Source organism: Cetorhinus maximus, chromosome 6 (assembly GCF_964194155.1).
Source record: "Cetorhinus maximus chromosome 6, sCetMax3.hap1.1, whole genome shotgun sequence".
Classification (NCBI taxonomy): Eukaryota; Metazoa; Chordata; class Chondrichthyes; order Lamniformes; family Cetorhinidae; genus Cetorhinus; species Cetorhinus maximus.
The window spans coordinates 35253956-35267100 of NC_135884.1; the positions used below are offsets into that span (position 1 = coordinate 35253956).

General features: G+C 39.1%; 1 protein-coding gene across 7 annotated transcripts in view; it reads right to left on the reverse strand.

Annotated features, from left to right (window-relative positions):
- Positions 1 to 752: 752 nt before the first annotated feature.
- The window catches only part of LOC144681719 (protein FAM107B-like), a 218069-nt gene continuing 205676 nt past the window's right edge, over positions 753 to 13145 (reverse strand). For all 7 annotated transcript variants that reach the window (XM_078543614.1, XM_078543621.1, XM_078543620.1 and 4 more), the window contains 2 exons: positions 8658 to 8814; positions 753 to 2887 (listed from right to left, as the gene is read on the reverse strand). In XM_078543614.1, the coding sequence (XP_078399740.1) occupies positions 2771 to 2887; positions 8658 to 8814 (274 nt within the window). In that variant the 3' untranslated portion in view covers positions 753 to 2770. The remainder of the gene's footprint in view (positions 2888 to 8657; positions 8815 to 13145) is intronic.

The window sequence follows — 13145 nt, forward strand, 5'->3', positions numbered from 1 at the left end:
TTGGACAGTAATTTCTGTATTTACTGCCAATAGAAAACTGACAACCAAGAAAAAGGAATGTATACAAGATTGTTCAGAGAAATCAAATATTTTGCATCATCTTTGAAGATCTATTATGATTTTTAAACATTCACATTCATTTTAAACTTTGAGCATGTTAGACAGCTGAGTAGTAATGCAATATGGGGTTTATTGTTAAGTGAGCTAAAATCTTACATAAACTTGATTTTAAATATTGTTTTGAAATGTACAAACAAGTGTAATAGCTTAATTAGAAGGTTGAGAGGTTAACTCCCTCTGTTGGACTTCAGCACATAATCTTAATGCAGTCCTGAGGGAATTGCCAGGGTGCCTTCTTTCGGTTAAGACGTTAAGCCAATGCACTGTCTGTCTCCTTGAGGTAATATAAATGATTTCATGGCACTGTTCATAGAACTGAGTTTTTTTTCAATCGATTAATTGGGTATTTGCTGTTTTTGGTACCTTGTTATGTGCATGCTGGCTACCGCATTAATAATATTATGCTTCAAAATGTAACTCATTGGCTACAAGTCATTTGGGTTGACCCAAGGACATGATTAGGTGCTGTGTGATGAAAAATCTTCCCCATCATTACAAATTTTGTAAAATTGCATTGGGTGTTATGTAGTCAAAAACAGCAATTTCTTTGGAATGTATAAACCTCCACAAACATTATAGTAATTGAAATATTTGAAACACAGAATGCAAAATCTAAACAATATGTACCAGCATTTTCCACAAAGTAAAATATGCATGTTTTATTTCAAAGTTATAAGTTACAATGACACAAACCTATAAACGGCAACAGTACAGCTGAATATATAACCCTTCTCCTGTTATTGACAACTGAACAGAGTAATTATAATCACAGGCATTCATAGACTGTGACTTGAACTTTATATGCATGTTTATGCAAATAGAAAAGTAACAATTCCCCAAAAATGAGCAACAGTGGGAGAAAATAAACTCCATTCCGTGGTTAGTGCTGTGAGACACATTCTATCAGACATATGTAACCATTGTTTACTGTAGTGATGTAATAGGTACAACTTACCCAACAGTCAATACCTAATCAGCAACGTCAAAGGCAACATTCCCAAAACATATACAGATATCTGTTACCATTATAAATAATGCAAACTATCATTTTAACAGTGTTAGCTAAGTTGAAATTTTTCACAACTCTGTTCAAGTAAAGTACAAGAAATCCTTTTAATTTATTACCCAGTGAATCTAATACATGGAGAGCAAAGCTAAGAGCGGCCCAAACTCAAATATATTTAAAAGGATTTCAGGGTTACATTCATAACCAACTAATAAGTTTTATTTTTACAGAAAGCATAGTCTCCATGACCTGACACTACTCAATACCAGAAATGATATCAGTATTGTGAAATATAACATAGGGACAACAGGAATATAAAAAAGCTGCATCAATTAGCTACGAGCACTGATTTTTAAAAAATACAACTTTGACCTTAAATCGGTAGTCAATGTATTTCTTGTGCTAACTCCATGGAATTCTATATATTCTAATTATGGTAATACAATACTGATGAAATGTATGAAACTAATAAGTTATTGTAGTAATGTCTAATAAAATTAGTCTAAAATTAAACATGTCAGGAAGACACATACATTTCTAAAGTGTTTAGGTCAATTGTTTCTTTGTTTACTGTAAAAGTTATAATTGTGCCGACCCTATTCATTACTTCAACCCATGTGTGTAGACGATTATCCCATTGAGAATCATGGTATATTTTTCCAGAATACAAGGTGTTGTTCTATCTAAATTCAATCTCTAAAAATCAGCAGCTCACAGCTCCGAATCTTCCCGGCAGATTCTTGTTAAATTTAGCTGATGGCTGTATGTGTGTCCATACAAATGATATATTCATAAAATACTACAACGTACCATTTATTTTACTGTTTTGATCTGGAGCTCAAGATTAATATTAAAATATATATGCAGCATTTACAATGATGTAACCTTCCATTAGCAACATTTTTAATTCAAATATAGTTGCACCCCAAGAAACCAAGACATACAAGTCATAAAATCTGATCAAAATGCAAGACAGGCAAAAGGCTTGTTTTGATGGCATAAAACCCAGCAATGTAATATGATGACGACTCTCACCATCCCATTCTGTCAAAAAGGGAACATTTTGTTGTGTTCTCATTAAATAGTTAAGTGTCACTACTGCAGAAACTCAGTTGATGTTATTTAGGTGGAAGAATCTTTGCATAAAACCCTTACTATGAAACGTTATTTATATGCATTGCATCATCACATGCAATGTTTACGAAAATACAATTAACTCAATGCAGCTCACATCATCAGTTTTAGCAGGGAGTAATGAATTTACAGTGTTGATAGATCACTTGCACTCTGCTATTAGTAAAGTCACCTTCCAGCTTCATCTTGATTCAGTGGATTCCAATTTTCAGTGGATTCCTACTATCTGTGCCTTTGTCCAAACTGGCATATTCATCATAAAGTTGCACTTTTTTTGTTTTCACCAAATGACCAGATTTGGTGAGTGCCCATGGAACCAACATTCTTTATGTCTGAAAAAGCCTGGCCATCCATTCACAGCTGAATAAACATTTCATATTTCATTATTCTCCGAAGTAAGACAAGAACATTAAATGAGCTCTATAGTGATGGCATAGCAAATCAGTCAAGTAGAACTGGTGTTGAGGTTAACCCACCAGTAAAATTCAGTTGAGACTGAAGAGCTCAATACTACCCAGCCTTCTTTTCTGTACTGAAAGTAGAGGTTCGCCGCAAGTTTTCTTTGACTTTGATGAATTCAGGAGCATTCTCTTGTTCCTCTCCACTCCTCTCCTGTTCTCGTTCCAACTAAAAGACAGCATTTACCAAAACATGTAAATATTATCATGGTTTTATGTACAAATTTTGACTTGAACTTGCTGCAAGAAAACCACAAGATATTGTAAAATGTTATGTACAGTATGTCAGGTACCAAATCTTCATCTTAGATTAATGACGTTATCAGTACTAAAGCAGGAACTAACTGATCATCAAGGATTTGCTGACATATTATGAAGCCACTGTTATTGGGAACACTGGAAATTTTCCCAGACCAGACTGCGCCACACCCATATATACCCCGTCCTCAGATTCCAAAACTACTGCAAAGTTCATTTTTCCCTTGCAATAAAAGTGAAAAATGTTGGATATTCTTGCAGTTTAAGCTGTAACAACTTTTTCTAATTTTCACTGCACTTTATGATTTTACACTCTGGTGAATATTTCAGGGAGTTTCCATTGTTGGCAAATCAGAATGATAGAATAATTACAGCATGGAAGGACACTATTTGTCCCACCGTGTCTGTGCTGACCCTCTAAGGAGTAATTTATCTAGTGCCATTCCCCTGCCTTTTTCTATAGCCCTGCATTTTTTCCTTTTCAGTCAACGATCCAGTTCCCTTTTGAAAGCCTCAGTTGAACCTGCCTCCACCACACTCTCAGGCAGTGTATTCCAGACCCTAGACACTTTTTCATCTCAAGTTTTCCCTCGTGTTGCCATTGCTTCTTTTGCCAAGTTTCCCTCTGGTTCTTGATCTTTGCACCAATGGGAAAAATTTCTCCCTATCTACTTTGTCCAGACCTCTCATGATTTTGAATCTCTCTATTAAATCAATGTTTGACCAGGTATGGGTATGAGGCATTTGATTTGAGGGGTTGAAACCAATCATGGCAAATTGTAAAAACAGTGGTTGTTAACTGCATTATACAAAGGGAAATTTTCTTTCTATTTTTAAGCTGTTAAAAAAGCATTGCACCAGAAAAAGCAGCAAGCCTGAGGATTGGGAATAGTTTAGAATTCAGCAAAAGTAGACAAAAAGATTGAGCAAGAAGGGGAAAAAGGAGTATGAGAATAAATTTGCAGGGAACATAAAAACTGGCTGTAAAATCTTCTATAAATATGTGAAGAGAAAAAGATTAGCAAAGACAAATGTAGGTCCTTTACAGTCAGAAACGGGGGAATTTATAATGGGGAACAAAGAAATGGCAGAAGAATTGAACACATTTTGGTTCTGTCTTCACAAAAGTGGACACAAATAATTTCCCAGAAATGTTAGGGGACCAAGGTCTAGTGAGAGGGAGGAATTGAAGAAAATCAGTATTAGCAAAAATAAAAAATGGTGCTAGAGAAATTAACGGGGTTAAAGGCTGAAAAATCCCCAGGGCCTGATAATCTACATCCCAGAGTACTAAAGGAAGTGGCCCTAGAAATATCGGATGCATCGGTGGTCATCTTCCAAAATTCTATAGACTCTGGAGCAGTTTCTACAAATTGGAGGGTGGCAAATGTAACCCCACTTCCTAACAAAGGAGGGAGAGAAAAATCAGAATTACAGACCAGTTAGCCTAACATCAGTAGTGGGGAAAATGCTAGAGCCTATCATAAAAGACGTGGTAACAGAATACTTGGAAAGCATTAATGGGATTAGACAAAGTCAGCATGGATTTACGAAAGGGAAATCATGCTTAACTAATCTACTGGAGTTTTTTGAGGATGTAACTAGTAGAATAGATAAGGGAGAACCAGTGGATGTGGTGTCTTTGGATTTCAAGAAGGGTTTTGATAAGATCCCACATAAGAGGCTAGTGGGCAAAATTAAAGCACATGGGATTGGGGGTAATATACTGGCATGGATTGAGAATTGGTTGACAGACCAACAGAGAGTGGGAATAAATGGGTCTTTTTCTGGGTGGCAGGCGGTGACTAGTTGTGTACTGCAGAGATCAGTGCTTGCGCCCCAGCTATTCACGAATGACTTTGATGAGGAAAGCAAATGCAATATTTCCAAGTTTGCTGATGACACAAAACTGGGCAGGGTTGTGAGCTGTGAGGAGGATGCAAGGAGGCTTCATGGCGATTTAGACAAGTTGTGTGTGTGGGCAAACAGAAGGCAGATGCAGTATAATGTGGATAAATGTGAAAATATATGCTTCAGTGTGAAAAACAGAAAGGCAGATTATTATTTAAACAGTGATATATTGGGAAATCTGGATGTACAAAGTGATCTGGGTGTCCTCGTACAACAGTCAATGAAAGTAAACAGGCAGGTGCAACAAACAATTAGGAAGGCAAATGATATGTTGGCCTCACTGCAAGAGGATTTGAGTTCAGAAGAAGGGATGTCTTACTGCAGTTACACAAGGCTTTGGTGAGACCACACCTGGAGTAGTGTGTGCAGTTTTGGTCTCCCTATCTAGGAAAGGGTATACTTGCCATAGAGGGAGCACAGTGAAGGTTCACTAGTCTGAAACCAGGGATGGCAGGACTGTCGTATGAGGAGAGATTTGTTCGACTGGGCCTGTATTCACTAGAGTTTAGAAGAATGAGAGGGGATCTGATTGAAATGTATAAAATTCTAACAGGGCTAGACAGACTAGATGCAGGGAGGATGTTTCCCCTGACCGGAGAGTCTAGAATCAGGGGCCACATTCTCAGGATACAGGGCAGGCTATTTAGGACTGAGATGAGGAAACATTTCTTCACTTAGAGGTTGGGGAAGATGTTAGATGCAATTATTAAAGATATAGCAGGGCACTTAGAAAAATTCAAGGTCAACAGGCAGCGTCAACATGCTTTTGAGAAAGGGAAGTCATGTTTAACCAATTTATTGGAGTTCTTTGAAGAAGGAACATGTGCTGTGGATAAAGTGGATGTACTGTACTTAGATTTCCAGAAGGCATTTGATAGAGTGCCACATCAAAGGTTATTGCAGAAAATAAAAGCTCATGGTGTAGGGGTTAACTTATTGTCATTGGCTAGCTAACAGGAAACAGAGATTCGGCATAAATGTATCTTTTTCTAGCTAGCAAAATGTAACTAGTGGTGTGCCACAGGGATCAGTGCTGGGGCCTCAGCTTTTAACAATTTATATAAATGACTTGGATAAAGGGACCAAAGGTATGGTTGCTAAATTTGCTGATGACACAAAGATAGGTAGAAAAGAGGACATAAGGTGGCTACAAAGGAATATAAATAGATTGTGAGTGGGCAAAGATCTGGCAAATGGAATATAAGGTGGGAAAATGTGAAATTGTCCATTTTGGCAAGAAAAGTGAAAAGGAAGCATATTATCTGAATGGTGAGAGATTGCAGAGCTCTGAGATGCAGAGGGATCTGGGTGTCCAAGTGTATGAATCACAAAAAGTTAGTATACAGGTACAGCAAGTAATTGGGAAAGGTAATAAAACGTTATCATTTATTGCAAGGGGTATTGAATGTAAGAGTAGGAAGTTTATGCTTCAGTTATACAGGGCATTGATGAGACATCATCTGGAGTACTGTGTACAGTATTGGTCTTATTTAAGGAAGGATGTAAATGAATTGGAAGCAGTTTTTTTAGAGAAGGTTTACTAAACTAATACCTGGAATGGGAAGATTGTCTTATGAGGAAAAGTTGGACAGGGTAGGCTCGTATCTGCTGGAGTTTAGTAAAGAGGTGACTTGATTGAAACCTTTAAGATCCTGAGGGTCTTGACAGGGCGGGTGTGGAGAGGATGTTTCCTCTTGTGGGAGAATCTAGCACTAGGGATCACTGTTTAAAACTAAGGGGTCGTCCATTTAAGACAGAGATGAGGAGAATTTTTTTCTGAGGGCTGAGTGTCTTTGGAACTCTCTTCCTCAAAAGGTGGTGGAAGCAGAGTCTTTGAATATTTTTAAGGCAGAGGTAGGTAGATTCTTGATAAGCAAGAGGTGAAAGTTTATTGAGGGGTGGGGTAGGTGGGAATGTGGAATTGAGATTACAATCAGATCAGCCATGATCTTATTGAACGGCGAAGCAGGCTCAAAGGGCTGAGTGGCCTACTCCTGCTCCTAGTCTGTATCTATCATTCGACAGGTTCTTAATTGACTACAATGTTAGTTTCTGCCCTTTCAATATCATACCCCACAGGCACGGCCATGTCTAGTTACATAGAAACTAGGAGCAGCATTCGGCTCTTTGAGTAGTTCATTAAGTGTGATTGGATGTGCTTTTGTCACTGATTAACCTCGAGTAGCCAACCTTCCTGGATTGACTGGGAGTCTCTGGTCTTCCAAGGTCTTCTGCTGGTGAAATGGGAGAAAGGTTCCTTATATGCATGGTTAGTGCTTGTGTATCATCCTGGCTGCTGTTACTTGCAGCCAATCAGAAATCCCTGGTCTGTGCTGGCTGCCCCACTCCTCACTTTTACTCGTGTTATGAAGTCATGCTTTATAAAAAGCAATAAATTTATGAATTTATTGGCTGGAAACCACTAATTGAATTTTTAAAAAAGACTGAAGTGTTTAAGCACCTGTTTTCTCTGCAGACCAGTGCACAAGTAAATGTGATGCTGAAGAAGCAAGACACTGAGTGGCTTCTCTCGCTCTCTCTTTCCATCCAACTTGCAAGTTTTGAGCCCTGACTGCTGTCTGACTTTCCATATGCAGCATTGGAGAGTAAAGAATCAACCGAGCAGCTGTCATCTCCGGAAGGAAAGATGAATTGACTGTCAACACATTCATTGCCTCGATGCTGAACCTAGAAGGCCCACCGAATTCAGCCTGAAGCAGCCATGTCACTAACCTCCAGGCTCCGTACACCCCTTTAACTTTACTGGACTTTAAATTGCTTAAAGTATCCTTCCACTTTGGTCGTGTGGGCACTTTGAGCGGTGTGTGCGTGAAAGTTGAAGCATTTTATTATTTTTACCATGTTAAGTGCAATAAATACTATTCTCTTTTAAAAACTGCAAAGAAATCTCTGCGTTTGTGTCTTCTTACAGTCATAGCATGTAAACAGTTAAACATTTATTGAATTGGCAACCACATCTTAAAAAAAAAACCTGCACCTGTGGCAATTAAAACAAAGAGTGGGACAAGAGGGAAGCCATTGCACTCCTCCTCACCTGGTCACAACACTGGACATAGGGCATTTTAGCTTTTCATTAAAATATCCACTTTTATATTCTTGATTCCTGGGACATGTGCTGTTTTGCATACCTCCCATATCCCCAGTCTAACACTTGTAGCGGCTTTCTTTCCTTGCTCTCTCTTTTTTTCATTCTCTCTTTCCCTCCCACTCGCAAGCTCTCTGTATCAATGAATGTCTCCATTTGTGTCTCTATCCCCCTTGCTTTCTCTTGTACTGTGGCGGTGGAGGTGCTGCTGTGGAGCAGAGGAGCAGAGAGAGACAGAATTAGAATTTGGAAGAAAGAAAGATCGAGGATTGTGAAGAATGGGGCTGGAGTGTCTGGTAGGTGGAGAAATATGTCTTTGAACACGTTTTTCGGATGTTGTTGAACTAATAAAAGCATTGTGGCTCATCTAGCTGGTTTTAAGCAGTTACTAAAGATCAATTTTTACCCTCAATTCCATTTCATCAACATTGTATGCAATATATAACTAGATACATTAGATTATTTGGGGTAATACTGAAGCAGTGCAATTTGACCCACAGAAATGTAACATTAATTTGTTCCCCTTCTGATAAGACTGACACAGCCTTCCAGCTAAAAAAGTTACATAATCTAACTTTGACCAAGCAGTCTCGAGAGTGAGCATACGAGAATAGATATTACCAAATCATTTTTAAAAACCACAGAATTCCCAGCTCATTCAAACCTGCTCTAATCTTTGCTGTCTTTTCTGGAGCTGAAGTTCAAAAGGAGATTTCATTTTCCGCGCCTCTTCTTCCTCCTTTCTTTGTCGAATCAGTTGATCTCGCCGCCTGTATTCCAGCACTCGCTGTAGCTCTGGCTTGTTTTCAGAGCTCACACCTCTGCAAGAAAATCACAAGTAAAGATTATGTTAACTCATAAATCTCCTGTGGCTTTGTCCATGGAAAGCCAAGGCAAATTTCGCTCCCAGTATATTATTTCTGCTGGAGTTAGCTACACGTCCGGTGATCTGGAGCTCCAGGCACTCCTCAAGTGTAGAAATGTAAGTTGCAAGTGCGAGTGAGAGTCAGAATGATAACCAAATAAGGAGTACACAACTTGCATAGTAAAATTAATTTATTACAAATTCTTAAATTATAATTTATATTTGGATTACAAACATATGAAAGAAAGCACACAAAAAAGATCGTCCACTGACCCTGTCCAGAAACAGTGCAACCACATACCCCATTGCGCCATCCCCCTACCATGGAGAGGTAAAAAATACAGAACTAAAATGCTGCAGCAATTCAGGAAAAACTCTGGAAAATCATAACTAATTCATTTAAGATATTCCAGCAAACCTCTGGGAGATTGCGGTAACTCAAAACTCCCTTAAATAGCTGTTAGCTAACAATTTAGTCTGTACAACTGGAATGTAAAGGTACTGAAAGGGATCAATATCTAATAGGTTTGGAACAACAAAGTGACATACTTTGATGTCACGTAGATTGCTAATTACCAATTGTCTTGCACCCACTTTGATTTAAATGTGCATTTTGTGATTCATAGGGATTATTATACTTACAATGAGGTTTGTGGCCATAATTGTTGTTGAACCATGCACCTGAAATAAAGGATGTCTAAAATTTGAGTGGTGCATTCATATCACCAAGTGTCACATGGCACCACGATTGATCCTCAGCAGTACATACAAGAACATAGCTTCAATATTTGCCTATTCCCTTTCCCTAAACGTTTTCCCACGTTATCAATTTTTGTTATGTGAAGCTGCAAATTTTGTGTCATGAGACCATTTGTCTGGGGAGGGCATCGCATCAATGCTGAAGCTATCCTCACCCCACATCCATGCACGTTATTATGATGTTGTGATCTCTGCTGAAAAGTAAAGTGCAGAAGCCTTGGTCAGAAACACCTCACTGCCAGGTGAAGGCACCCACCACTATTACCCCAACTGATATCAGTGAACTTGACATAAGAACAAATCAAGTATGTGACTTTCCTAATATTTTTACTTGGTAGCACCGTACATGCAATCGAATAGAAAACACCAAGATCTGCAAGACACCTATTCAATTTATCGGCTGTGATGCCTCTGATACTAACTGTTGACAGGCTATGCATCTAAATCATACATGAAGGAAGGCCACTTGAACAAAGTATTGAAGGGTGGCCTGCATGAGTGGAACAATAACTCATTGTTAATTAAATCTTCCAAAAAAAAAGGGAGGAGCAATTGGAAAAAACTATCCCCCAGGAACTTTACAGTCTTTACATTGAGTTTGACAAGTTTAAACCTTCACCAGCCTTCCTACTTTCTCCTGAACAGCAGGTGCTGGCAATGTAGAATGGCTGCTCCATAGCCACTGGTAATTGGGAAGGATGGGGGAGTGGGGATCCGGCTGGCAAAGCGGTGGGCACCCCATGGTCCATCTGCCTTTCGCTCGCCACACTTCCAGGCCACAGGAGCCTTCTCCCCTTGTCAGACTTCCCATACCCTTTCCCCCTTCTGCTATGTTGGTGTAATTATTCACATCTCCTCTAGACCCATCCTTGTTTCTTGACTTGTCCAATTACTACAGTCTTCTGCCTTTCACTATCATCTCTTATGTCATTTAATCTCAGCTGCTTTCCACCCTATTAATAATCTTCCTCTTTTGTTCTTTTCTCCCCTCTACCACCACTTTCCCTGCCTCTGTACTTGCTTAAAACCAGTCACATCTCTAGCCTTTTCCAGTCTGATGAAAACATAATTGACCTGAAATGTTAACTCTACTTTTCTCTCCACACATACTGCCTGACCAACTGAATATTTCCATCATTTTTTGTTCTTATTTCTGATTTCCAGCATCTACAATGTTTCATTTTTGTTAAAAGTAAATTCTCTTCCCAAAAGGATCTCCCATGTTTTGCAACATAGTTCGTTTTGATTACAACTTTGTCTACCGTAAAGATATTTTATTAGGTTGGCCTTTGTCCCAGTCTGGCTATTTATTATTGAAATTCCCATATCAATGTTTGTTGAGTAACTATATCCTTTCTCATACAGCTGCCAAGCTGAGGCAAATGGAAACATTGTCTAATTTTACATACAAACTTTTCTTCTCAAACTTTTTTCAATTCGTGAGAAGTTTTGAAACTTTTGTTTTCAATACAGATTTGTAAATTAGTCCTTATTTATCTTTAATATCATCTGAATTTTGCTAATTTTATTTCTTAATAAACTTGCTTCGTACTTTGCAGTCTGAGTTATATGGTCTGCCAGGGTGTTGTTTATTCACCAGATAGGTCCGCAGTTAATATTTCACTAATCATATCAACAGCACACAGTTGAATTGTTCACCCCAATTTGGGCATCAGCCTCCTCAAGGTTCGAGATTTATTAACCCATAAATGGATAAAACAGGAGCAAAGACTCCACTCAGTAAACTGAATAGTAACCTGGATTAAGCAGAAGGCCCCTAAAAATAAAGTAGCAGTCAAGAGAGCCACACTACAATGGAGCAGCATCTTAACTTTTAGGCTAGTGGAAATATTCTGAAGCTGGATCATTTTAATAAGCATAAAAGAAATAGGAGCTTGTTCCACCATTTAATAAGATCATGACTGAACTTGTACATCAGCTTCACTTTCCCACACTATCCCCATATCTATAGATTTTTGGGCATCAAGGGATATCAATCTTGAATATACTCCAATTGGAGTATGTTCAACCCTCTGATATAGAGAATTCTAAAGGTTCACAACCCTCAGTGATGGAGTTTCTCCTCATCTCAGGTCTAAATTGTATCCCTGTATCCTAAGCCTATGACCCTTAGTTCCAGGTTCTTCAGCCAGAAGAAACAGCCTCTCAGCATCTACTTTTGTCAAGCCTTCTAAGGATTTTATACGGTTCAATGAGGTCACCTTATTCTCTAAATCCAGAGAATATAGACACATTGTGCACAACGTCTCCTCATGGGACAGCCCTCTCAGTTCCAATTACCAACTTAGTTAATTCACCAGCAGAATGGGCCAAGTGGAGTCTGTCCCAATGGAACAGCTCCTGTTTTCTCAGTGGTGTCAGTGCCCCAGTGTAGGAAAGTGGAATTGAGGGAGAAGAGTAGCCATGATCTCATCAAATGGCAAAACAGGCTAGAAGAGAGCTGGAATAGCCCACTCCAGCTTCTCTATGTTCTTACGCTCACATTCTGTAACCCTGGTTTCCCACAAGTAGGGAGGTTACGCTTCAGTTGTACAGGACACTGTTCCATAGCCAGTCACAACCAACATACAACAGACCACACAACTGGATCCTTCCTCTCCTTCTCCAACCGCAAGGAGATGCCCTTAACCTTAATGGGCAGGCATCACAGCCTTTGGGACTCTGACTCGAGGCTGCAGAGAACAGTATCTATCCCCTTGACTATACTGTCCCCTACCACACTCCTTAATCTGGCTTTTAACTCTATAGTCAGAGAATGAAAAGACAATACTAGAGACACTGTTGATTTAAGAATGTTTCAGTTTTGTTATAACTGGCCCTTATTCATTTGTTCAGTAGATGGCAGCAAACGCCAGTTTATTGTTGGCAAGCAAGAATGACCTCCCTCAGCCACTGCTACGGGCTCCCACCATTAGTTCCCTCCTTGTTTGAGGGCCGTCATGTTTGTCTTCATGAAACACTGATCATTTATTGCAGGAAAAGTGCTCGTTTTACATGGCGCAATCACCACAATCTTTATTCAAACAATAAAATTCCAAGTTCCCTCTCATGTCTGGATAATTACATTACTTCGTTCAGATGAGATGTTAAACCGAGGCCCCATCTGCCCCCTCAGGTGAATGACACTACTTCCAAGAACAGCACACAAATTATCTCTAATGTCCTGGACAACACTTATCCCTCAATCAACATTACAAAACAGATCGTCTGGTCATTATAACATTGCTGTTTGCTTGCTGTGTGCAAATTGCATTACAACAGTGACTACACTTCAAAGTACTTCATTAGCTGTAAAACACTTTGGGATATACGGTGGTCATGAAAGATGCTATCGAAATGCAAGTTATTTTCCCCCACAAACTCCTTCTGACTTCTAGGTGCTGTCTCACACCAGAAATGGGAACAGTAGCATAATAGTTATGTAACTTGCCTGGTAATCCACAAACCTGGGCTAAGGATCCAGAAACACAAGTTCAAATCCCATCACAGCAACTGGAGAATAAAATC